This window comes from Vidua chalybeata, chromosome 5 (assembly GCF_026979565.1).
Source record: "Vidua chalybeata isolate OUT-0048 chromosome 5, bVidCha1 merged haplotype, whole genome shotgun sequence".
Taxonomy (NCBI): domain Eukaryota; kingdom Metazoa; phylum Chordata; class Aves; order Passeriformes; family Viduidae; genus Vidua; species Vidua chalybeata.
In genome coordinates, this window is record NC_071534.1 from 58,240,353 (window position 1) to 58,267,013 (window position 26,661).

The window sequence follows — 26,661 nt, forward strand, 5'->3', positions numbered from 1 at the left end:
TAGCTCAATGATTGGATTTACTTCATACACATGTTTTGAAAGGAAAAAACAGGAGAGTATAAAGCTGCACAATTCAGAAGCAAATGAGATCTGCCAGACATGGACAGGCACATGCTTGTCCTTTGGAGCAGATTCTTATGGAGCAACCTTAAACATAAGTTGCCCCAGTGTCATATTGTATATCTATATAAACCAGAGTGTGAGTGTGCATGGTCTTCCAACTGCTTCAACAACTTGAGCTCTCCTTAACAGATCTTTGTGAAATGAGATGACAGAGTATTTTTTTTTACTTTCTCTCTGATCTTCTAAAATATGCATTCATACATTTGTCAAGTGTAGTACAGAATGACTGAATATAAGACATAATTACCATGTTTAAAATACATTAGTTATACCTGTAAATCTATATCTCTTAATTTATTTAAATGCAAGTAATTCCCAGGTGATTTCAGAATGCAAAGATGTTAAAACCATTCCCAATTCTTTGTGGATCCTGAGTGTGCTAAGTGGGGTGCCTCTCCACCCATCTCCTTCTAGGTAATTTCCAGCCTCCCAGCCATGGACACTGAACTCTTGCCTCCTCCTTCAGTTCCCTCTGGGGTGCTGTGTCATCCCCTCTTCCTCCTGCCACTGTCCCCACCAGCCAGGCACACAGCTTGGGCATCACCTTCTGCTGGGGCTTATTCCTGCATCCTCACACTACACTCTGCCCAAATCTCCTGGAGTCAGTCTGAGCAGTGTGTCCACCCCTGCCCACCCTGCTGAGCACTTCCCTGGGACCCTGCTGGCTGTGATAGCTGCTCAGGCTTTCCACATGGCTCAGCACAGGCCATCTCCCAGCCCAGCATGTTAACCTTGTCACCTCTTCCTGCTCTCCCGCTCAATCCCCATCTTATCACCTTAAACAGGAACTCCTTGCCCTCACTATCACAGCCTCTCATTCAGAACTGAGATATCAGATAATCATTACTACCTTCATCTTCTGCTTGTAACATTTTCAAATAAGACCCTTGTATCCTGTTGGTATCCTGATTTTCCTCCTTTGCATTGGTTTTAAAGTTTCCCAGTTCCCCTACGCTAGAAAAGACACTGACAGTGGGCAGAGTGGTGGTGTCATCCCAAACCAACTACTTACCTGGTACTTGGTCTTACTGAGATCCTTTCTCCACAACTGCAAAAGTGTAATTTTTATAAAGTACCTGGGGAAGACCATGACCGTATATGAAGCATGTACGTACCATGCTTCGTACGTACAAAGGTTCTCTTGGGCTTGTCTATGAAAAACCTGAGTGATTAAAAGCACAGGCATCCAAAGCAACAAGACAGGTTCAAGCCTTGCAATGGCAGAAATATATGTACATCCACCTAATTTTTAGTGAAGAATCCAAATTAAGCTTTTATTCTGCTCATTTTGTTTTCTAGGCTGAAGAGAAGTGCTTTCTCTGTGATTCCAGATACCCATATAATCTCTATACCCAGCACAACAGTCACATGATCGAAAATGTTATCACAACGTTTGAGCCCAAAAGGAAAAAGAAGTGGTGGCAGTCAGAAAATGGTAAGTTCCTTAGAGAAAATATTATTGCAAAATGTTACTGCGGGATTGCTTTACATAATTTGCTTTCACAAAGTTGCCTTCACGAAGAGATGAAAAAAACCTGCATCTGTTCTTTGATTAGGTAATACTGAGAGATTTAAACCCATTTTTGTGTGGCAAGATAAGAATTTAGGAAGTCTGTGTTTCTATGGACAAGTTTTAAACTCAGCACTTCCAAGAGCTGACCAGAGGATGCGTGGCAAAGCTGGGTTATACATGAAAGCCATATATTTTCCACAGGGTGTCTGCCGTGACAGAGAATTTTCATCTGGGGCAAAATATACATTTGTCTACAGATGTAATGTAAAGACAGTCTGTAAAACACAAATATCCATTTTTTAAAAAATTATTTTTAAAGAACTAATAGTTTAGGGAAAAAAAAAAAAAAGTCTGGCTATCAGCTCCCTTATTCTGATATTCCCAAGTTCCTTTTCTGCAGGGCTGTTCTTGATCCATTCATCCCCCAGCTTGTATTTTTTCTGGGGATTGTCCTAACCCAGGTGTAGCACCTTGCACTTGACAAATCTCATCACACTCCCAGGGGCCCACAGCTCAAGCTTTTCCAGGTCCCTCTGGATGGTCACTGATCCTTCACATGTGTCAACAGCACCACTAGGCTTGGTGTCCTCTTCAACTTGCTGAGGATGTATGCAATTCCAGAATTGATGAAGATAGTATCCATACAGCTTCTCTGGGAAGACATGCTAGGAGGAATAACATTTACTCTGTCTTATTTGACATACAGTGATTATGCGAAAAGCATTTGACTGGTTGGAAATTAAGGCATAGAAAAATAAGATAATATGTTACCTCTATTTTGAGTATCCAACTGAAAATCCATAAGCCTTGTTTTTTCATGGAGTTTAGCAAGGATTTGTGACTGGCTTTGGACACCACTGCCAATAAAGCTGCAGGCCAACTATGAGAGGAGCTTTCCTTGTTCCCTCTATCTTTCTTCTGGGGTGAGGTCTCATGTACAGCCTGGTCAGCAGGAGTCCTGAGATGGTGCATGCAGACGTGAACAATGGGGATATCAGCTGAGCTCCTGGAACTCTCTACTGAGAGTGTGACTTCTGGAGTTTTTTTCCATATTTGTTGCAGTTTTGGAAGATGCCTAGTGCAGTAGTTCTGCTCATGACAAATTTCACATCTGGAAGTATAGAAGGGTTTAACAGTTCTGTTTAGCATAAAGAAAACATCTCATTTTATTAGTTCTCTTTTTTTTTTTCTTAGCAATAAGTAAATTATTTGAATGGATTAAAAAAAAAAAAAACCTAACTGGAACACACAAACCCAGAATACTACCATGACCATCATTTACAGTCTGAATTATGTGAGCAGGACCTTCAGCCATCTCCTGCAGTCTCAGTCACCAGCATTGCTGGTGACAGTGCCAGGAAGGCAGCACATCATATTGCCCCAGAGAGAGAGGTCCAGCTGCACGGGTTTGTGCACAGGGGATGCCCTAAAGGGTCTAGCTGTTCTGCTGGAAAAGGCATCTTTAAATCTCCCATGGGAAACTTAAATGTTTTGAAGCAACCCCTTCAATGTACACATTGTGCACTTCATTTTCATTCTCTTTTCAGGCATTGACCATGTCAGCATTAGATTGGACCTAGAAACTTTATTCCAATTCAGCCATCTTATCCTGACCTTTAAGGTACATCTTTTAGCAGAGCTTTTATGTAATGTCGTACACGAATTACTTAACCACAGGAATAAATTGCTTGGAGAGGCAATGAAAGTTCCATCTTTACAGGTTTGTAAGAACAGATTAGATAAACACCTGTCAAGTATGGTTAAATTATAGTTGATCCTGCCTTAGGGGTGGAGGATAGACTGAATAGCTTCCTATTCCTATGCCTTTTGGTCCTATTTTCTATAAATCCAGGAATTAAAACTGAAAAAATACTTTGCAAAATTAAACTCCAAAAATATAGGACATATCTGAACTGCAGTTGCTCTTTCAATTTAGTTCAGTTCATGCATATCTATTCTGATCCAGATGATTACAATTTCTTTTGTACTAAATTCCTATATTGTTATGGTAAAGTTCCTTACATAGAAAGTAATCACACATCTGTATGAAATGTTACCTTTCCCTTTTGCTAGAGAGCAGTTCTAATGAGCTTTTTCAGAGACCCCTGTAACCATCACAGTACCTTAACGAGCCTATAAACTCTCAAATAAAAAAATTTAGCATCCTCCAAAGAGGAATACCAATGTAACAACCCCTGAAGTGTCTTGTTAATGCCGACTTAGGGAGTTCTTGAAATGTTTCTTGCAGACATTTCGGCCTGCAGCAATGCTGGTTGAGCGCTCTACCGATTTTGGTCAGACCTGGAAAGTGTTTAGATATTTTGCACATGATTGTGCAGCTTCTTTCCCCAACATCTCTTCTAGTCCAGCAAAAAGTGTTGGAGATGTTGTTTGTGATTCAAGATATTCAGACATCGAGCCCTCCACTGAAGGCGAGGTACTGTCAAGTGTCTGTTTGTATGAGTTCAAATCATTTGTGAAACTAAAGGTCTCTTGTCTGTGTCTGCTAAAAGCAGAGACCTGTCCTTTGATCCCTTTGGTGGCTGCTCATCTCATCTCTAGAGCTTTATTGATATGTTTTGCAGGTTGTTTTAAAAGCTTTGGATCCCAGCTTTGAAATAGAAAATCCATATGTGCCATATATCCAAGGTATGGACACCACATGTTTTGTCCAGAGACACTTTGCTGGTATTTTTTGTTTTGTACACTGAAAGGGTCAACAGCTCAGCTGGTGTAAGTCAATGATGTTGAAAATTAGGTACCTAAAGACCTTAGGGGCACATTGTATTAATCAATTAAATGGGCCAGTCTTGTTCACTAGCCCTGGGGGCAAACAGCAAAGCTCTGCAGAGCACATCCATGAAACTAAACTGTCTTTCCCTCTGGATTCAAGCCCAATCCACACTGCTTTTTGAGAGCAGTCCCAGAGGTACACATGAACCCATAAAGACAGTGGCTGGGAAAATGCAGAGCTATACCAAATAGGATGCTAACACTTATGCAGCTGTGTCTGGAGTGGGTCCCTGCACTGCCACTGTAGGCATTACTGATCTTGGCCAGTATTGGATCATTTTCATTATTTCTTCACTATGGGAAAATTCTTGGATGACTGATTCAAGCTGAAGATTTCATACTGTTCATTTTAGACTGAACTCAGGCTCCTTGTCTCTCTTCTTTCCTTCCTTACAGATCTCATTACATTGACAAACCTAAGAATCAATTTTACTAAACTCCACACCCTTGGAGATGTTCTGCTTGGGAGGAGGCACAGTGATTCCAATGAGAAGTACTACTATGCCATCTATGAGATGGTTGTGCAGGGCAGCTGCTTTTGCAATGGCCATGCCAGCCAGTGTGATTCCATGCAGAACTTACGGGGAGATGTTTTCCATCAGTCTGGGATGGTGCGTCCTTAATGCTGTCTACAAAAAGGGGAGTCTCGATTGGTATTTTGTGAGAAGGAAGAGATGGAGGGAGGGAGCTGAAGGAAGATATCTGATAATCTTTGGATTGACCATTTGCAACTGCTAGTTGTTAAATGCTTCAATGCATACTCTTCCTTTAAAACCTGGGGTTGGAATGCACAGAAGCTGTCTTTGTTGGCACTACTGTGGTGTTTCAAAAGCAACTGGGACAAGATGTGTTGGTAATAGCAGCAAAATTCCAGAGCTGTAATGGTGCAAATGTAATGCAGTAAGTATCCTGTGACATGTGCAGACTTGAATGGCCACTTGTTGGGTGCATTCCACACTCCAGCTGGGCTTGGAGGCTCTGCAGTGGGAGAGGAGGCATTGGCACAAAGAATAGTTGATAGTTGAACTAATAACTAATAGTTATTAGTTGATAATGCAAAGCTAACCCATGAAAAATGGATTATTAAAAATTCCAGGAATATGATTGCAAGTTCTTTCCCTCTGGGAACAAGAGTTTTTTTCTTCTGGAAAATATGTATCACAATATGAAGACATGTAGGGTGAGAGAGAAATAATTTAAAATGTTGATGTCTCCTTTGACATCTCTATAAGCAATTTTTTTCTAAGTGTTGCTCAGTGGCTTTAAAACTATTTGGCCAATATTTGGGAGTATTCTCCAGATCTTTTACTCAAATATTTGAAAATTATGTCAGCTGAGGGAGCCAAAGAGCTTCAAATTTTCCTGATCTTGCTGACATATCTTAAGCAAATATCTCTCTCCTCTCCTCTCCTCTCCTCTCCTCTCCTCTCCTCTCCTCTCCTCTCCTCTCCTCTCCTCTCCTCTCCTCTCCTCTCCTCTCCTCTCCTCTCCTCTCCTCTCCTCTCCTCTCCTCTCCTCTCCTCTCCTCTCCTCTCCTCTCCTCTCCTCTCCTCTCCTCTCCTCTCCTCTCCTCTCCTCTCCTCTCCTCTCCTCTCCTCTCCTCTCCTCTCCTCTCCTCTCCTCTCCTCTCCTCTCCTCTCCTCTCGTCACCTTATCTTCTCTCTGTTCTCACCACATTACAGGTCCATGGGAGATGTGTCTGCCACCATAACACTGAAGGTTTCTCTTGTGAAAGATGTAAAGATTTCTACAACGATGCTCCCTGGAGGCCAGCTGAAGGGACACAAGATAATGCTTGCAAACGTAACTCAAGCATGATATTTTCCTTTTTAATAGCCAGGAGTGGGTATGGCACAATCCTAGTCCATTCAATTCATAATGGCATGGCCAGTTTTCTGGAAGGGAGACTTTTTCATGCCTCATCCAGAAAAACAGATTCCTGCATCCACAGGTGCTGTGTTATCCTACAAGAAGAAAAACTGTTTCATGTTCTTATTTTTCATACAGAGGGGAAAAAAAACCAAAAACAACAAAAATACCAAAACAAACAAACAAACAAACAAAAACACCCCCTCCCCAAAAAAAAAAAAAAAAAAAAAAACAAAACCACAATAAAGAGGGCAAAAAGCAGCTAATGCAAAAAAGATCATTGATTGGTTTATACAGTGTTTTTCATGTGAGTGAAAGAATTTAGACAAGGCTAAATTATTTATTTCCATAATAATGAGTAATGCAGTATACACAAGAATAATATATTAGGATCCGTAACAGATATCCAGCTAGAGATTTCTTCAGCAGAGTAGTGTTCCCCACTGCATATCAGGCACACTCACCTGCATTTCCAAGTTTAGGATATTGTTTTGGCTGAAGACTCCAATTTTTTTTCCCCCGGCTGTAAAACACAAGGCCTGGGAATAATCTTGCTGGGCACTGAAATCAGACAAGTAACCAGTAACCCTGTGTCAAATGTAGACAACAACAATGTAGCATTTACATGGTGTGAAATACCCCACTGTTTGCTTTGGTTTCAGGTTGTAACTGCAACAGCCACTCCAGCAGATGCCACTTTGACATGGCCGTGTACCTGGCCAGCGGTGGGGTCAGCGGTGGCGTTTGTGAGGACTGTCAGGACAACACCACTGGCCAACACTGTGACAGGTGCAAACCTTCCTTTTACCAGGATCCACTCAAAGTCATCTCAGATCCTCAGCCGTGCCTCCGTAAGCTTCCCTTTTTAACTTCTGTAAGAATGACTCAAAACAAGGTTGTTCTGGTTCCCTTTGCTCTGAGCCCTATGGCCATCCCCCTGCTTAAATGTCCACATGGTTGTAAAAATGTTACCAAACCTGTAACATCCAAACTGCCCTACTAAGTAGTGCATGACAGTATCCTCCAACCAGCATTGTGAAAAGAGCTGCATATTCCAAATCCTTGCTAAATAGAGCTTAGAAATCCAGCAAAGCTATAATTTTTCTTGAACAAGGTCAATATAAATATGAATAGCAGTAGTGATGTTGCTTCTGTGACCTTCAGCAATTATGGAAGAGGCTCCAAAATGATGGGAGGAGTAAATAACTTTTGCCAGATACCTGCCATATCCAAGAAAAATAATCATTCAGACATGAAAGCTCTTCTTCTGAAAGATGGCGTAAATTCATTAACATAAGATAGAGAAAATGCTCTGAGTGTTATTTAATTGTAGCAATTGATTGGCATGAAAAGTCCTTAAGGAGCTAAGGGCAGATTACCAGCAGCTCTGTAATTACATTTTCATGCTTACTTCTACATGTGCTGTTTTTGTGTGTCTCCCTGACCCTGCCTGCAGCATGCAACTGTGACCCCGAGGGTACCTTGCACGAGGGCGTGTGCGAGAGCCGCACGGACCCCACGCTGGGGACGGTCGCGGGCCGGTGCCCTTGCAAGGAGAACGTGGAGGGCGCTCGCTGCGACAAGTGCAAGGCAAACTACTACGGGCTGAGCAGCAGCGACCCCCTGGGCTGCCAGCGTAAGTAAACCACCCCTTCTAGTCTCCTTTCCAAAGCGTTTTTAAAGCATGGACGTAGTTGAATGCACAGATCCACACACTAATGCTCTTGTGACTTGTGTCACAAAATACACAGTTGCCTACTGTAATTTAATGTCAACAAAATTCAGGGTTTCTGGTGCAGCATCCAAGATTGAAACAATGCAAAATCACTTTAAGAGTTCATAGTATAATATAACAGATCAGGCTATTGTTAATAGAAGGGTTATTAAATATGCAACTTAATTGAAAAGGGATATTGAGATGACAGGAGCTGCTGCCTTGCCAAAAGAACTTCCAGCCAACCATTTCTCTGAGAAAGGCTTAGTGAAAACACATCCCACCCCTGCCCAGGTGCACTGTGGTTTTGTGAGCATGTTATGCCCACACCAGGTGCTCAGCCACACACAAGGACTAAAGTGCAGACCAGCACACAGCACTTGGCAAACCACTGCCAAGTGCCTCTGCTCCCCCAGAGAGGGACCCACGGAGGAAATTGTCCATTTCCAAGGGCTGTCTGAGGGCTGGAGGGTGCCAGGGCACATTCATCTGCAGAGTGTTTGGGTGGGGGATGGAGACTGCCTGTCATGCTGATGCCACATCTAATGTAAATGCCAGTCCTGAGCTGTCACTGGGGCCTGCAGAGGTAACTGCACTTTTCTGTCCCTGCAGCCTGCAACTGTGATCCCTTGGGCAGCTTGCCCTTCTCTGTCTGTGATCCTGCCACGGGAGAGTGCCTCTGCCAGAGGTTCACCACAGGACAGCGCTGTGAAAAATGCCTTGTATGTACTCAGTTTTTGGGTTCACTTCTGCGTGTGGTTTTGGAAGTCTCTTCATCCATCCCACACTTTTTAATTGCCAGAAAAGTAAACAATTAGTCAAAAATCAAAATAATTTTGTAGCTGTATGCTCCCAATTTGCCTTGACATGTCTGCTTTTCTTTCACTGCTCCCAAATATTTGTGTAATCAAATTGCATGGGGAGGAACAGTCTCAGGAAAGAAAGGAAATACAAAATTATGTCCTTGATCCATCTTAGCTGTTTACAGAGCAATTTGCTTGTACAAGTGGGTAAATATCTGGCTCTTGCAGTGGCGGAGCAGCCCTGCTATCTGGTAAGAGAAGCAATCTCCCATGGCCAAGCACAGTAGTGCTCTATTGTTCATCCAGCAGAACAAGTTTTGTTTTGCTTTGCATACTTAAACATTTGCCATAAAAGAACCTTTCTTTTTATACCAGGCAGGATACTGGGGTCTTGGCAGCAGCTTGTATGGCTGTTTTCCATGTGACTGTGATATTGGTGGATCCCAGAATAACTTGTAAGTTAAAAGTTCTTCAAGTTCTTTCTTGGTTTTAATTTTTATAAACTAGGCTAGATTTTCTGATTAGGTTAATACAGTCACAGTACAAATAGGAAAATATAATGTAGATGGAATTTCATCATATACAAACAGTGTAAAGTTGGGGGGAGATCTTGGAAATTTATTTGTGGTAAGGAGATTTACCTATTTCCTTTGAAGCCAACCTTAAATCAGGTTGAGCCTTGATGTATTTAATATGAAATATAAAACATATACTTTGAGAGAACCAGAGGCCCTAATATTATTAGAAATTAGACTGTTAGAGGTGAGATTTTTAACTTAGCTTCCTACCTTAAATGCTAGAATTCTTTTTTCTGGGTCCTATTTAAAATGTAAAATTTTAGGAGCAAGGTTGGTTTCAGTTGGGCTCCTCCGAAAATCTGTTGGGCAGGAGTCTTCACTTCTGCTGTTAGGCTTCAGACAGAGGAGCGCACAGTTCCATGCTGTAGAGCAGCTCCTTGTGAGCAGGTAAATCACCTGGTGTGTAAAATATATGTGTAAACATATGAAAACATTCAATATCATTTCAAAGGTCCTTCTGATCTCATGCCCTGCCTCCATAATTGTGGGTGACAGATTGTTAAGAATTGTTAAGAATTGTGATATAGTGATTCTTATAGAAAAAGATACAAGAAATGATACAGGAATAGACAGTAACAGATGCTCAGGTAACAAAAGGGTCAGTGCTTCAGGTATGGAACAGACAAAGACAAAGGAGGTTGTGAACTCTGAAGTCATGGAAAGGTAGCATTGAATAAATCCAGCATCAGAAACAGAGGAGATGGGTGATAGGAAGAAGTTTAGTAATGGAGGTAATCCAGCAATGGGAGAAATTAAGCAAAAGTGGAATGAGGGTGGGTGTGAGCTGCCCTCATGCTGTGAGGACCCAGCTGTGCCACTCTGATATCCTCCCTTTTCCAATTCCTCCCGTAGGTGCTCGCTGAAGGATGGTCAGTGCGAGTGTCTGCCCAACATCGTGAGCCGCCAGTGCAACGAGCCAGCTCCAGGATACTTCTTTCTACCCCTGGACTATTACATTTATGAAGCTGAGCATGCAAAGCCCCTTTCTGGCTCTGCACCCTTGGTAGATATTTGGCTTTTTAGGTATTGTACTGAGAGGGGATCACTGCGGTGGTGACACAGGAGCTAAGGATGAGGAGGAGAGCCCTTGTTTGGGGCTTGTTCTTTAGCAGGAAAATGCAAAGCAAGTCCCTTGACCATCATCAGTTTGCCTTTGCTTTTCATGGACATGACTATTCCATAACTGTGGCTGTTAAAAAGGGACAGTCACTACAGTGTGGTATGGCCTGCAATGCTGCCCTTGCTGCTTCTCAAGTGCAGGCTGGTCTAGTGTGAATTAGAGAAATAAATTTAATTATTTAAATTAGAGGAAAGTATTTGAGTTGCCAATAGCTCTCATAAAATGTTTTATTTCTGGGAATCGCCAACAAGGGAAGAATCAAATTACTCTCTGCTCCATTGGACTAATTCTGCTGCCTTATATAATGGCATTGATTGTAGCCTAATTTCCTCAAGAATTTGGCATCTATCTGTAATGTTTTTAGAAAAATTAATTTTTTTTCCCCCCCTTCAGCATGGGGGTAGTTATTCCCCATGCTGAGTGCAAGCCTGGAATACATCCCTTCCTCTGTCTATGCTTTTGCTAACATTTTTTTCTCTGGCATGTTATACAGAAACTATAGATACAGAATAATTTAAAAACTGTTTATTTGCAGCTCACATCCACAAATATCTAGCTATAATCACAATTAGTAATTATACTACAGTCCAATAATTAAATGGAAAACAGATGTCTGAGACAAAGCTTATGAGGGAAAAGTGCAAGTTAATTTTAAGGGAGCAAGGGAAAAAGGTTTCCAGCAGCTGCTGGGCCACAGTTTAGAGTTTCTCCCAGCGAGAATAGATCTTGTTTTAAGAATGTGGATTTTCATTTACTTGCTTACCACCCTTCAACATTGTTGAGACAGTGCTGCTCCTCTTTTATTACTTCATAGGTTCAGCCAAGCACTCTTCCAAGATGTGACATTTACTTCCAGAAGAAAGGCTATGAGTTCGTGATTGAAAATGGAAAGATTGTGTTACACAGGAACAAGAAACGAACTGCAAGAAAATCTGGACTGGAACAGGTAAATTAGTACTTGAGTACTTACTTAAGTTTACACTAAATAATAAAATTTTATTTTGTAACAAAAGGCAAGCAAATGCCTGAGTACATGGGATTTGCAGTCTTAGACATTACAATCCTGACACGAATCAATTTTTTGGTACACAGTTGGGTTAGACATTTTATTATTCACGCTGACAGGCTTGATCTGATATGTCCAGGGCTTTTGTAGACACAAGTTCCATTAATTTTTGGAAAAGTCCTTATGAAAGATAATTTTCAACAAGTTTACCAAGACATTAGCATGGTACCTTCTGCACTTAAATGCAGCCATTGTAAGTACTAAGTACTGATATTTATGTATCCCGCTTATAATGGAATGGTCCAGCCATGTATGAAATCAGGCTTACTCTGTTTAAGGTTTGCAATATGAATGTTTGGAGAAGCCAAATATTCAGAGGTGAGTAGATTACTGTAGTCACTCTTATTGCTGTTGCTGCAAAGTTATAGGAAGCTTTCCTTTACACGTACCCCTAAATATCCTACCTTTGAGAGAATTCTTAGATTGTCAGTCTCGAGCTTGTTCAGAAAATGAGACTGATGGCTAAAATAAGTAAACAATGTAGCAAAAATATTTCCTTTCTTTTTTCTGAGTTTGTTTTTGTTGTAATTTGACTGTGTGTGTTGTTGAAAATGTCAATGTGTGTTCGCAGGGTGTGATGCAGTTTGGACAGGACTCGGATTTGGCGGTGGTATTCCGGCAGCCCAGAGCTGGTCGGGCGGTCACGTGGACAGGACATGGTTTTGCCCGCATCCCCAGCGGAGCTGGGCTGAGTTTTGCCATCAGCAATGTTCCCTTTGCTATGGACTTTGATATCACAGTTCGTTATGAGCCTGAGGTACTTGTGATGTCTTGTGAGTCTTGTGATGTTGTGATAGGTGCAGGGTCTATTTTGTGAATAATAAGATGAGCAACTTGTCCTATTCTTTATATCTAAAATTAAAATTGCTTGGCTTTTTACCCAGTTACAAGTTGCCTTACCAACCAGTATGTTCTCCACTGACTCCCTTAACCCTTTCCACTCAAATATGAAAAATCGTCACTAAAAGTGTTTTCTAAGCATTGGCCAAGATTTCATCTTCTGAATGTTTCTCTTTTGGCATCTTTACTTGGACTGGACTTTTTTACTCAAAAATCAAACACATGGAAAATGCAGTTCCTTTTAGACAAGCATCCTGTATTCCTAGCTGGGTTTTTTTGGGCAGGAAAATGTGTACAGGCAGGAGTGATCTGCGTAGATACTTATCCAGGCCTTTTGCAGGCATCCCGCTTCCCATTTGTTCCAGCTGGACTTTGAGATGTGTGAAAATTGTAGGAAAATAGCCAAATTACTATTTTTTGCCTGGAGAAGATTTCTTAATGATGATGACATGTCTAGAGAAATCTGTTAATCCAAATCTGGTTAAACTCAGGTCCTTACCCATGTCTTCAAAAACACACGCAAGTGTTTTATTGGTACCAGCTTTTGTATACTCCTTACTCTTTTAATTCTCTGGGACAGTCCCACAACTCAAGATTTTCCTGCTGTCTGTTGTGTTCTGCTCTCTGACTGGCATTCTGAGGCAAAACAATCTCCCAGTGTCTTAAAACATGGGAACAATTTTTCAGTGGGCTAGTTTGAGGTAGCATTTCTGTCTAAGGATTGAAAAGTTGGGTTTTAAATACATTTGTTACAAAGCCTTTTATGTTTACTATTTCTTATTATATGTGTGAGAAGGCAGCTAATGACAGATATCTCCAGAATAACACTGTGCTAAGAAAAGAAACAACTCCAATGACTCTAACAGAGCTGTTTCCATTTGAACCAGCTGAGGTCCCATTTCCGTCTCTGCTTTTCATTAGCTATTGCAAATACAAAGAATTTTTCACAAATAGCATTGTTTTTCAGTGCTGTAAAGAATAAAGAGAAAGTCTGTCTTGTCACTGCAGTGTGCAGTGATTCAGATGGCTTTCATTAACACTTGCAAAGAGAAAGCAGGTTTTTCCGATACAAAATATAGCCATAATTTTTGTCTTTTGTTTATAGCTCTTGGAAGACTGGCTTGCAAGTGTTGCCATCCAGCCTGCTGGTATCTTGTCAGGTCAACACTGCAAAAACAAGGTCCTTTCACAGGAGCCACATGAGTTGCCTCTCCCAGCTACAAAGAGGTCTGGCTGTTGCTGTCTTTTTGCCTGTAGATCTTCTGTGTACAAATCATTTACTGAAACAATGCAGAGCAACATACGTGTGGATAGTGGGAATATCAGAAACATGTGTGGCTTTTTCTGTTGCTGGCACACCACAATACTACATAGGGTCGAAGGAAGATGCCACAGTCCTTAATCTGGCAAAGGTTTGCCAAATCCAGGAGAGCAGCCTGAGATCCAGCTGAGATTGGTTGCTCTGGTGAAGATCCAACTGCAACTGCTTCAGTATAGAAAGGAAATATTGCCTTAAATTCACTGTCCTAGTCTATTTCAAAACCAGCTTTTCAGCTTGCACCTGTGTAAAGAATGGAGAGAAGCTAAGAGGATGTGACCAATGTCTTGATCAAATAGGGACAGGAAAGGATGAATATGAACAGTGAGTTGCATAATCTCTTGCTAGAAGTATTAAAACCTGCCATTTTCAGTTTAATTTCCCCAAAATTAAATTGCACTTAGAGAATCATCTGGAGGAAGTCCTGCAGCTTTCCCGAAGTCCACAAGCATGGGGCTGGGTGTGCTCCTCAGAGCAGCAGGGCTTGCTCCAGGCTGCAGGCGTCAGTTTGCAGGCACAGAGGGAAGGGAGAGCTCATAACATCCAGTAAAACTGGCCTTGTCCTGATGTCCTGACTCCTGGCTATAACTGTGCTTCATTTCTGCTAAACAGGATTGCAATTCTGCAAACTCCAGTCTGTCTGGAGCCGGGAACAGAATATTTTGTGGATGTGTATTTTTCTCAGCTCCCTGCTTCTGACAAAAAGGCAAAATCATTCATCTTGATTGACTCAGTGAGTAGTTCTGTCACAAGTCCCTTGAGGTTGTATTTATACACAGTGATTTTTTTTTTACAGACTTACTAGAAATATTTTAAATAATGTATAGTGTGTTTTAAAAGAAATTCAGCTTCTGTTTTTCTCCATTGGCATTGTTTGCATATTTTTGTATGGAAAGGCAGAATTGTATCTGGTTACATTTTCATGGAGCAATGCAAGTCATACTTGTTGCATACGTTGCATGTATCTCTATCTCTTGCTCATTGATTATGAACACAGTCCATATAGATATGCTAATAAGATGCTGTGGCTATGAATATAAATTTGTACAGGTCCTCATCACGTAGGTTTTTTAAAATATCTCTAATTTGTTGAGATCATGGATATTTTTAATAATAATATTGGAAAAGTAAAATTAGTCGCGTACTTCCTGGGAATCAGGTCCAGATATTTTCAAAGATTCCATCAAGTTAGGATCTGGGTGTTAGTTTTGGGTCCTTCTCTTGAGAAAAATATTTTTAGGTCTATTTCTTTAATTATTCCTGTATTACTGGACCTAGCAAGGGCTGGCTATACTTGGATATAGCACCTTCAGCTGATTTTTCTCTATCACAGTAATACAAGTAAAAATTTTGGCCAGACACTGCTTTTGGAGTCACTAACACAGCACAGCAAGACCAGTTCTGAGTGTATATCAGAGCTCTTATTATAATTTTATTTTTTTAAACACAGTCTCTCTTATTTGAAGAACTCAGGGAATGTTTAGACCTTCAGAATGAATGTGAATATAGATGACAGAATGGCACAACTGCAGATTTGGAAACCCAGTGCTCCAGGCCTCTGTCATTGCAATGGAAAGTACATTAAGAGAATGTGGAAAACTCTGGTTTTCAATATATCTAAGCAAAAATATTTTCTTTTCTCTCTTAACAACAAAGCTTGGACTTATTCCCAGAATCGGCTCTGTGGAGAACTTATGCAGTGAAAAGGATTTAGATGAGTACCAGAAGTATCACTGTATTGAAATTGCATCCGAAGTTGGGCCTCACGTCCTGCCCGAAGCGTGCGCACGGCTCATAGTGAGCTTGTCAGCCCGAATTCACAACGGCGCCGTCGGTAAGGACCAGCTGCACAGGCAGCTCTTCTGGGCAGTTGCTGCTTTTCCCTTGTGTTTGTAGGATATGTTGACTGTAGAGCTCCCAGCCTGCAGTGATGTAGAAGTGAAGCTGGTCAGCATGTGATATCCATGGATGTGCAGGGTATATCCCGCTGAACCCTGCAAACAGGGTACAAACACCTCTTGGTGGCATGAATCTCAGAGTTCATCACTCCTGATGGGCTTCATGGAGCAGCATGAGAGGGACCATGGCAGTGATTTTGTGTCTTCTGAAAAGCATTTGAATCAGATGCTTTTACCATATGGCCAAGGCAGTAACTTTCCTTTTTTTCTGGATGCTGTTAAATGACAGAGAAGTTTCTAAGCCCTCTCTCTAGATGCTGTAGGCTAGCTGAATGCCTTGGTAAGGTTCCAGACATGATGGTACATAAGTTAGTATACTAGAAGAGATTCACCAAGAAAACCTTGATGATATTCCAGCAAGAAGGCAGTGGCAGGTGGGGTTTGAAATTCCTAGGCAGCCTCCTGGACCCACCATTAGCTGGGCTCAGTAGCTCAGGGAATTTCCCAAATATTTGGCCCAGAGAAATGGAACTTCTCTGCACTTCCAGTAACAGGAGGGGCCTTTCTGGGCAACTTTGGTGGCCAGCTTCTTTCAGGGAGCCTAGCAGCAATGCCTCCAAAATGATAGCATCTGCTTGGATTGGGCAATTTTTAGAAGGATTGATGCCTCACTCTAATATCAGGGGATGAGCTCACAGTGTGCAACCAGTGAACCTCTAATTTAGGCTTGGGCTGTGCTAAGTCCCCATTGGCCTGGTTCCTAAAGTGATGAGATTCTCCCAATGAAGTGCAGCACTTTGGTTTTCTAGTGCTTTCCAGAGCATCCTGGGCAAACATCCTCTGTGGGTTAGCAGAGCATCTTCACTCAGCAAGTTAGTCCAAGGTGTCCAGAAGGAAACAATCAGTACACAGACACAGACTAAATACAGCTTGCATGTTATGTCCAGTGCTTCAGCTAGATGGAGATTTATAGTAAGTCTTTCTTCAGGATGTCTCTATTTGGATCTATACTTTGCTACTCCCTTTCTGTTCTACCCCAAATGTGTGCTGAAGGCAGTACCTTGAATGTGGCAACTGCAACACCAAGACTTGTGCTAGTGCCTGATATACCATCACTGTATATGCTACACCATCAAATGATCTAAACTATGGCCCTCGTCATGTTAGTGAACCCCTGAGAAGAATAATCAAGCTCTTTCCTACCTATTTTAAATTGTGAAACCTGCAAGCTGATGAGAGCAGTAGCACTCCTTGACAACCAAACCTGTTTTGATTTCCTTTCCCCTTGCCAGCATGCAAGTGCAATCCCCAGGGGTCGCTGAATGCCAACTGTAGTAAACTGGGGGGCCAGTGTCAGTGCAAAGCCAACGTCGTGGGACGCTGCTGTGACACCTGCTCTGCAGGCAGCTATGGCTTTGGCTTCCATGGCTGCTACGGTGAGTGCCTTGCAGCCAGCACCACTACCAGTACCACTAGCATACCCCAATTTTTTAGGGCTTTGAATCCCATATTATGTGTCAAGCAATATAAAAAATGTTCCCATGAAAAACAAATCATCCTTGATGCCTTTGAGCAGTGTCAGGGATGAGATGGGTTGGCAGGAGTTCTTTAAGGACACAGCTTTGCTTTTGGTGTTTTCCAGCGTGTGAGTGCCACCCGCAAGGCTCGCTGAGCACGCTGTGTGACCAGGTGACGGGGCAGTGCTCCTGCCGCCGGGACGTGGGTGGCCAGCGCTGCAGCCGCTGCCTGGCTGGGTACTTTGGGTTTCCCCACTGCCGTCCCTGCCTTTGTAATGGCCACGCGGAGCTGTGCGACCCTCTGACCGGAGAGTGCCTCAACTGCCGCGGGTTCACCGCTGGGAGCCGCTGTGAGAGGTCAGTTCACGGGCAGTGCTGCAAAGCTCCGCCAGACATTGGTGGTCTCCAAAATGCCTGTGTAGCTGGGGGCTACAAATGCGTCAATGACCTTAACAGGTCATTGACATGTTGACATGAAACTGGGCCTGGCTGCTGAATGTCAAGTACCTATTTCATTTCTATTACCTATTGCATGTGGGAACATGCATGCAATGCCTGTGGGTGGACTGCAGGCAGGGCATGCACCCAGCATTGCAGCGGGCTTCCTGCAAGAAGGCATTTGAGACATGGATGCCATGGCACTATGTACTTAGAGACAGGCACAAAGCACTGTGGGTGGGATAAAACTACTCCTTCTACGTTCCAAATTGCCAGCTTTCAAATTTAAAATTCAGCACGAGGCTAGCCAAGAGGCTGAATATTGTGCTGAATACTCATTTTAATACCTGCAATTACCTTCAAGGATTTTAAGCAAATGTGCCCTCTTTGCTGGTCATACTAGTTCTGTGTAACCAGCATATGACTTTTCCCACATCTTCCATCTCCATTCAGAGCACTGCTCCTATTTTTTATTTTATACACTGGCAGCAGTATCACAGTTCAACATGGACATCAAAATTAATTTTGTTTAGTTTGGTTTAGCTTTAGTTTGTCATTAATTTTTAAGAGGTTTTCCTCATGAAACCTGCTGAGCTTTTCCTGCAGTGCTTTTAGACAATACAGTCTTTGGCTGTTCTACTTGTAGATGGCAAACAGATTAAAAATGGGAGACTGAAGCACTTTTTGCTCTCTGGCTTTGCAGGATCTCCAGACCCCGGGGGGAGGATAATCAGATAGCCAAGTCTTTTAGCCTTGCCTGAATACATATGGAGAGCTGTGCTCCCATTTGTCATAGTAAAACAGATAAAAGACTGAGGATGCTCCAGAAGCCTCTGTGTTGCTGTTGCTACAGCTGCAGGACTGTGGGAGGTTGGGATGTGGAGGCAGCAGTGGTGTGCAGGGTGATTGAGCCCCCAGGGAGCCCCGAAAGCCCCCACCAGTTCGGGTAACAGCACAGCCACCAGAACCATGAAAGAGCCATTACCCCAAGTTTGCAGAACATGTCAGACGGAACATGGCTCAACACCTATGTTGCATCTAAAATATGCAGTATTCTCTGAGTACTCTTGAGGAATCATTGCTTTTTTTTCCTGTGCCAGCACTTTTTATTGTCATGCCAACCACTCTGTGTGTGTGTCTAGATGGAAATAGATTAGTATATGTGCTGACAGGTAAATATACAGAATTTTTATATGGTAGCTTTTAGCTGCCTATGCATAGCATGTGTGATATGCCGTATGATAATCATTCAGATTAAAATTGTTCCAGAGTAGGCAAAAGTCTTCACAAACATTTCTTGAAAGGAAAACATATGTATTTTTCTTTTTGCTTCTGATTTTGAGAATGCAGCTGTGATTTTCCATTTTAGAACATGTTTGAAGCTTGATCTATCTCTACCAATTGATGAAGATAGCATTACAATGATCTGGAATACTAATTTCAATATATACATGTAAATAGATTCACCTGCATGAAGCACTTGACAATTTGTCCTGCTTTGTGTTGACTGCTTTGGTAGGTGCATGGATGGCTATTATGGAAACCCTCTGGATGGAGAACCCTGCCACCCATGCATGTGCCCAGGGGCACCTACAAGCAATAGGTATTTTGCACGTTCCTGTTACAAGGACTCCCAATCTGCACAGCTTGTCTGTAATTGTCTCGAGGGATATTCAGGTATGAAGCAAAATAAGGACTGGTTTTGATACTACTTAAATTAATATAAGAGAAAAAAAATTATCATCCTCCACCTGTCATGTGTTCAGTAATAACAATGAGATAATACTAATAAGCAGCTAAGAAGAGCTAGCACTCAAGTTTACTGAAATTATGTGCCTAAGTTCTGACTAGGAAGAATGGGAATTGTGCAGTTAGTGTTTTAAAAAGGGATTCACCTATGCAGATGCAGTGAAGTAATTAATTATTCTGATGTCACTCTCTGGAAATCTCCTCCTTTCTAGAGGTATTACATTAATCTGGTGGGGAGAGGGGGGGAGAACTGCATTTGCTTGTTACCTCTGAAAAAGAAACATTGCAAGCCCAAAAGGGAATGATTAGGGCATCAAAAACAGCTGATAAGATTTCCTAATCAGAGAAAGTCTTTCTCCATATAGAGGAAACTCTTTGACATTAAGCCTTAAAGTGACTGCTTCATGGTTCAAACTTTAGAAATGGGGTTTCTACTCTCAGCTGTCTAAAATGCAGATCTTTTTGCAACAAACTGATTCCTCATTTCCTAAGATCTTGTTGACTTAGGTTGAATTCCTCAAGGGAAAGCTGAAGATATTTCCCTTCCCTTGGGCATTAGAAAGAGCACCTCTGGTGGAAGTAAAGCTTAATGGGAATCACTGCTGAAAATTAAACCAATGCATCATTACATCAATCATCATCTTTACTTAGGCAAGGTTCCTTTATAAGTCAAGAGTGGTTTTGCTTGAGTAATTGCTGTAGGGTCAAAATTACTCATGTTGGTGTTCACTCAGGGGACTTCTGTCCTCACAAATCACTGCACTCCTCAGTTTTGGACTTTATTGCTCCTGCTCCTTTCCAGCAAGACTTTTGGTCACCTTTGTAGCAGTGGTCTCATTTTCTCAGAGATTGAGAAAGGCTCTGGGTCCTGAGGAGCACAGTGAAGGAAGAGTCCTTGGCTGAGGATGACCAGTGGATGTGGTTCCAGAAACACCAGTCTGCCCAGAATGGTTTCTGAGATGCAGAGGTAGCACTCAAATCAGGGCAGGCATTGAGATGAAATGCAGTACTAGTTGTAATGCCAGCAAGCAAGGACAGAGCATCAGAGTTCATCTGAACTCCTGGGTACCCCTTACCCTCCAATGCTGCTGTTGGAGTGAAGGGCCAAGGAAAATCCTGCAAATATGTCTAACCCTGACTACTGCTAATGAATAGACTTCAATGGAAAAAGGTGTTTGGAGGTGTTCTATGATAGAGCACCTAATTGCTCTTACTGAAAAGACTTCCTTGGTATAAACAGCTTGGGATGAGGAGGGTGTCTTTCCATCAGATTTCAGTGGGGAAGATATAATTTAAACTGTTCAGAGGATTAAAGGGCAACGGTCTCAAACAGGTGGTTATTTTCCATTGAAATATGCATTTGAACAGACAGTCTGAATCTTTTCATAATATTACTAGAAATTACATGTTTCATTTGAATTCCTATCAGCCAGCAATATTCTTACCTTTCTCTTACAGGCAATCAGTGTGACAAGTGTCCTAGTGGGTTCTACAAAAACCCCAGCAGTCCTGGGCTTGACTGTGCACCATGTCCCTGCAATAACAACATTGATTTGACAGACCCAGAGTCCTGTAACAGTGTCACTGGAGAATGCACCAAGTGTTTACACAACACCCATGGAGCAAACTGCCAGTTCTGCAAACCAGGTTATTTTGGCTCAGCCCTCAATCAAAGCTGTCAAAGTAAGTAACAGCACTGCAACGGTGTTTTACTACCAAGAAGATGTTTTTAAAAAATAAGGAAATTTTATAAGGAAAAGCTAGACCTTGGAGTGAGGACAAAACTAAAGCAGACAAATAGAGCAAAATATAAGAATCATAAATATATTTCTCTATTTACTAAATATAAATATATAAATGATAAAAATAACTTAACATGGCATCTATTAAATTATTTGTCATCCAAGTCTCGCTAAATCTCATACTGAATATCACTCCTAGGAAATACTCATTTGTGAAATGAAAGCAGTACTCTCTGTTAGAAAAATAAATTACATTCAGCTTATTCAGGAAGGAATCAAAAGTAAAGGAATCAGTGATAATTGTTTATCCATGTTGCTGGCTGATGCCAGCTAAGCTCAGTTAGAGCTCAGTTAACCAGATGATCCCTTGCTGAACTTCCTTCCTTACCAGTTGTTTTCATTAAGTGGCTAGAGTGAGAATGTTCAGGCAATTTAATACATTCCATGAGGACATGACAGTAACTCAGCACTTTGAACAGAAGAGTAGGAGTGTAAGGAAAAGCAGGGCACAAGCTTCTTCCCAATTTTTCTCTAAACTCATTTTCACAGATATGCCTGATTGAGGATTTAATTTTTATGGGCAAGATAAGTATCGTTAAGAAACTATTTTTTCTGGGAATCTCTAAAATACAGTCCAAGCCCATCCCTCATTCATTCTTGGAAGATGTCTGTTAGAAATTGTTAAGCAAGAACTTTTGGCTCCTCACAAGGAAGGCTTCTTATCTTACTTGGCTTACTGGGGATTCCCACGCTGGATAATGCCTACTGTAAATCAACTTATCCTTATCCAACATATTTAACATTGCATTCTAATAAGATTCAAAATTCACTGAGCCTTCATTTTCTGTGTCTGTATTAAAAGTGTTGAATATTCACAGTAAGTTTTCTCAAAGCCATATATAAGTTATTACAGAAAGACTGGTAATGTGTATGAGATGTGTATGTTCAAGGTCACTAAAAGTAAACCTACAGTGTGGGCTTTATATCCAGCTCTGATTGTCCATCAGGTGTCTGTATTACTGTCTGCAGTAATTGTCCTTCTTTTTCCAGGCTGCATGTGCAATATGGCAGGTGTTCACCCTGCCCTGTGCCCGGGGGGGGACACAGCCTGCCTGTGTGACCCAGCCACAGGAGCTTGTCCTTGCCTGCCCAATGTGCTGGGTGCCATGTGTGACCAGTGTGCCTCTGGCTACTGGGACCTGGCTAGCGGAAAAGGATGTCAGACCTGTGACTGTGATCCAAAAAACTCCCAAAGCAACCAGTGCAACCAGGCAAGAAAATTACTCTGTTTTCCAGAAACCGGGGTGCTGGTGTTTTGACATGGCAAAGTGGGGACCCTCTTACAAATAAAGATTGCTTTTTTGTCATATTCCCTGAAAACAAAAAAATACTTTGGAAGTTTGTAGTTGGTGCAATCACACTGTGAGTCATTAAATCCATCAGAAGTGTTGTTCTGATAATGTGGCTTTGCAGTTTGGTCAGCAATTTCTTTTTGCGTGTTGTTTCTTTGTCAAGTGGATCTTAGAAATACATTATAAAAAATGTCACAAGAAAAAGCTGCCTCATAAATATGCATATAAGGAAGAAGGAAATCCAAGCTTGGACCCTGATACTCTGATGAGTATTTTTTAAGTGTTTATTTTCATAAAGTAGCAGCTGTGGCCATTATATTAATCAAGCCTCATCTATCTATACTACTAGAGTACCTTTTCTCATCTTTAATTCCTGTGCACATGTTAGGGCTAGAATGTAGAAAAAATTAAACAGCATTTCAGAATATTGAGGTGAAATTGTGGTCCCATGGAGTCAACAGCAATTTTGCCATTGACTTCAGAGCACCAGGAGCTTATCCTAAAATCTTGCTGATGTGTTTGCGCATTTTTCTTTCAATATGCTCTCTGTTTGTTCCAGTTTATTCAGTAGAGTTATTCTTTTTATAGCAAATTTCGTTCTTGACTTCAAAGAACTACTAGCAGTTATTAAAGTTGTAATTTCCTGGAGATAAATTTAATAGCTGAATTACAAAATATTTTTTCTAGGGCAATGTGCATAATATACCCTCAAGTTTTTCAGTTACAATTGATATATTGTGTAGTTTAAGTTGAAATGTTAAGATGAGTTCTTAGATCTAGCAAAAATAAAAAATAATTCTGTTTTGCAAAGGAAAAGAATCCTCTCAGATCATTGTCAGAGGATGAGTTCTCAAACAGCATCAGTAGATTGGATCATATAAAATCTCTGACATTAGTAAAGTAAAGCAATTTCTCAGAGTGCATTTTGTTTTCAGGACCTTCAGGAGAAAGATAGGAAAGATGGGCCAATACTGTGTAAACCATGGTATTCAAAGACTGTGGGCAAGCAGTGTTGCTGCAGCTCTTGTAGAGCTGAAATAATGTATATCCAGCCCTACGGCTCTGCTGGAAGTTATTTAACCCTATCTGTCTTTACAGCTTACAGGCCAGTGTCCATGTAAGCCAGGTTACAGTGGAAGATGCTGTAATGAATGTGAGGAAAACTACTTTGGCAATCCCCAGATGCATTGCGTTTGTAAGTATTATTACGTGGGACAACTGGATTAGGAACTGCCTCAACATAAATGCTTACCTTTTATATTCACAGGGGAGACACGGCGTACGTGTAGAGAAACAGCCTTTCATATGTTTGTGTGTATGAGATGGACAAGAATTCATATTGTTTATCTATATTGTTATTTCAATGGTTAAGATGGAAGTCAGAGATGAAGAAGAGCCACTACTGTGCAGTCCACCTTGCTCTAACTCAAACACTGGTTTGCTTTTATTATTTTGAAATGCGCCTTTTTCATGCATTAATCCCACAGAAAAGGAACAACTGGATGTAACCTGCTGTTCCTTTCTTGCAGCATGTGAGTGTAACCTGGAGGGGACCCGCCAGCCCACGTGTGACAAAGCCACCGGCGCGTGTAACTGCCGTGTTGGTGTCACCGGCCGGCTCTGCGACCAGTGCAGCCGCGGCTTTGAGAAGGACTTTCCCTCCTGCCCTCGGTGTCATTTTTGTTTTGATCAGTGGGACACTGAAATTGCTGCTCTTGCTCAGAGTGTGCAGGGGTTAATGAGGTTTGCAGCAAAGCTGGAAGATAAAGGAGGACGAATGCCCAGCTGTGACATGCGCTTCAAAGCCTTTGAAGATGCCATTTCTGAAACGGAACGCATTTTGAGACATCCTGTCCTTTCACTGGAGGCCCTTTCAGGCATCAGGGATTTTCAGGGCTACCTTCAGTAAGGGTTAGATTGCTCTTGGAAAAGTCCCTTAGCTGAGAAATTGTCTTCCCCCAGACTCCACCAGCCATCCCTACATATCAAAGTCCCACTTCTGATTAGCACACAGACACTGGGCTATTAAGTCATTGTTTCCAATAGATCTACGAACAAAATAATCCTTAATATATGCCTAACCCATACAGACATATACCTAAATGCTGGAATTTTCCAGTTCATACTAAGGGTTTTCTAAATAAGCCATAAAATTAAATGTTTCTGTTTATTTATGAATGTATCTCTTGCCCTCTAAAATATTGTGTAACTCAGTTCTAGTTTAAGAACAATCTGGTCTGACTTCTGCATAACTGTCTTATCCCCTTCAGACAAAAAGTTACACAGATGGATCCCCTTCACAGTTTGCCCTTTGAGTTTCCTGACCTTAACAAGAGCATAGAAGATATTGTAGAAGAAGCCAACCTAGTGTTTGAACTTCTACAACAAAAAATACATCTGCATCAAAGTTTTCAGTACTTCAACTTCAAAGGTAAGTCAACAATCAATTAAAATGGGTTGACATTTTTCCTGAAATTTTGGAATGCTTTCTCATCATTGAACCATACAATATTTCAAAGATCCCTAGATTTTAGCTTGCTATGGTAGCACAAAAATGTTGACACTAACAACATTTTATACTGACTTTCCAAATTCCCTTTTATCTTAAAATGCTGTGATTTCTAGCATCCCAAATTTCAGATGCATGTGCCAGGGTCACATCAGTCAGAAGTCTCATAAATCTAAATGCTTACATCAGGATATAAAAGAAACCCAGTTTCACAGTACAGACTCACATGCAGTAAAACAGCAAAGGATTCCCCCACCACGTTTGACTCCTCTTGCTCATAGGAATACTTAAAGGATCTTGTACAGGAAATGTTTATTTAATTAAAACATACTGTCCTAATGCAGCTTCTTAGTGTTCCCATGGGAAAATACTTGACTTTATGTGGGACAGAAGTAGCTCTCCATCCTCAAAAAATGTGAAAGCAGAACTGAGCTCCTTGGCATTTTTGAAAGAATTACACCCTCTGTGCTTGAGCTAAGTATAGTCTCCATCAGCTGCTAATAGCTGTAATGATGATGTCCCACACTGGTTTCTGGAGAAAAACGGGGATGTATCAGGCAGGGATCTTGAATAGATGCTACAGCACTAACAATGGCAGGAGATGGTCAGCAGACTCCTCTCCAAAGAGATGGCTGCCAAGATATGAACCCCCAGAAGATAGGGTGCTCACCACAGAAGACACAAGCTACAAGCAATGCACTCCCACTTACAGTTCCTCTGTGTTTCATTCAGGCAAGAAAAACTTGGCCCAGGCAAGTTGGGTTTTTTTTTTTTTTTTGCTTGTTTGTTTTTTTGGGGGGTTTGTTGTTTTGTTTTGTTTTGTTTTGTTTTTTTTTTCTGTTGTTGTTGGGTTTGTTTTTTTTTTTTTTGGTGTTTCTTTTTTTTTTTTAAACCAAAGAAAAAAAGAAAAAGAAGGAAAAGTCAATAAAATGCAAAGTGGGGCAAATGGGAGAGAGGAAAAGAAGGATTAACTAAGATTTAGGGCTCCCGTGCCCTGTTTTACTTGGCAGCCCCTTGGGGCAGCTCCTTGGCTCTGGTCCTTCTGCAAGCAGCCAGCACAGCTCTCCCAGGCTCCACTTCTCAATTCAGCTGAGCCTTGCACAGACAGAAAGGCAGAAAGGCAAAGAAACAATAAATCCCAGGGAGGTCAGTGGACACAAAGTTGAAGCATCCATGGTGCTCTCTGGTCACATTCCAAACCCACTTCATCTTTTGGCCTCTGGAGACAGATAAACAGCCCTATAAAAAGCACATGGGAGTGTGGGGAGGGGAAGACCTTGAATTTAAGATGAATTTCCTATCAAGGCCACAAATATTCATTGGTTCTGCTACCAAGCATATAATAGCACAAAAATAACATTTCCCTCAAGATAAACAGCTTTTCTGATACCCAGGGAGAGACTGGCTCCTCAGTCCATCCCCCTTTTGGACCAGCAGTGTATTCTATATATGGCTTTGTCTGCTTTTTCCTCTCCTTTTTGCTGGGGTAGATACAACATCTGGGCACGTCTGGCACTTGTGCCCTAGACACACACAGAGAATGAGCTCCTGCCTATATCTCTGTGCAGAGAATCCGGAGTTGGAGTCTTCCTCACAGGCATACATTCAGCTGGATGACCTGGAAACATCAATATCTAATGATAAATTAAAACCACTGGAAAAACCAAGGTGCAAATGCCCTTAAAAGAAGGTTTGCAGTCTATGAGATCTCATTAAATT

General features: G+C 41.6%; 1 protein-coding gene across 1 annotated transcript in view; it reads left to right on the forward strand.

The window, feature by feature from the left end:
* The window catches only part of LAMB4 (laminin subunit beta 4), a 47,548-nt gene that overhangs the window by 10,407 nt on the left and 10,480 nt on the right, over window positions 1-26,661 (forward strand). Inside the window, exons 3-26 of the mRNA XM_053943176.1 lie at window positions 1,423-1,558; window positions 3,184-3,257; window positions 3,885-4,073; window positions 4,222-4,285; window positions 4,826-5,040; window positions 6,112-6,232; window positions 6,961-7,149; window positions 7,755-7,934; window positions 8,625-8,734; window positions 9,191-9,270; window positions 10,246-10,396; window positions 11,328-11,459; window positions 12,151-12,336; window positions 13,525-13,646; window positions 14,350-14,470; window positions 15,394-15,571; window positions 16,928-17,071; window positions 17,278-17,509; window positions 19,110-19,267; window positions 20,798-21,022; window positions 22,132-22,352; window positions 23,532-23,628; window positions 23,963-24,338; window positions 24,704-24,864. Coding sequence (XP_053799151.1) covers window positions 1,423-1,558; window positions 3,184-3,257; window positions 3,885-4,073; window positions 4,222-4,285; window positions 4,826-5,040; window positions 6,112-6,232; window positions 6,961-7,149; window positions 7,755-7,934; window positions 8,625-8,734; window positions 9,191-9,270; window positions 10,246-10,396; window positions 11,328-11,459; window positions 12,151-12,336; window positions 13,525-13,646; window positions 14,350-14,470; window positions 15,394-15,571; window positions 16,928-17,071; window positions 17,278-17,509; window positions 19,110-19,267; window positions 20,798-21,022; window positions 22,132-22,352; window positions 23,532-23,628; window positions 23,963-24,338; window positions 24,704-24,864 — 3,862 coding nt within the window. The remainder of the gene's footprint in view (window positions 1-1,422; window positions 1,559-3,183; window positions 3,258-3,884; window positions 4,074-4,221; window positions 4,286-4,825; window positions 5,041-6,111; window positions 6,233-6,960; window positions 7,150-7,754; window positions 7,935-8,624; window positions 8,735-9,190; window positions 9,271-10,245; window positions 10,397-11,327; window positions 11,460-12,150; window positions 12,337-13,524; window positions 13,647-14,349; window positions 14,471-15,393; window positions 15,572-16,927; window positions 17,072-17,277; window positions 17,510-19,109; window positions 19,268-20,797; window positions 21,023-22,131; window positions 22,353-23,531; window positions 23,629-23,962; window positions 24,339-24,703; window positions 24,865-26,661) is intronic.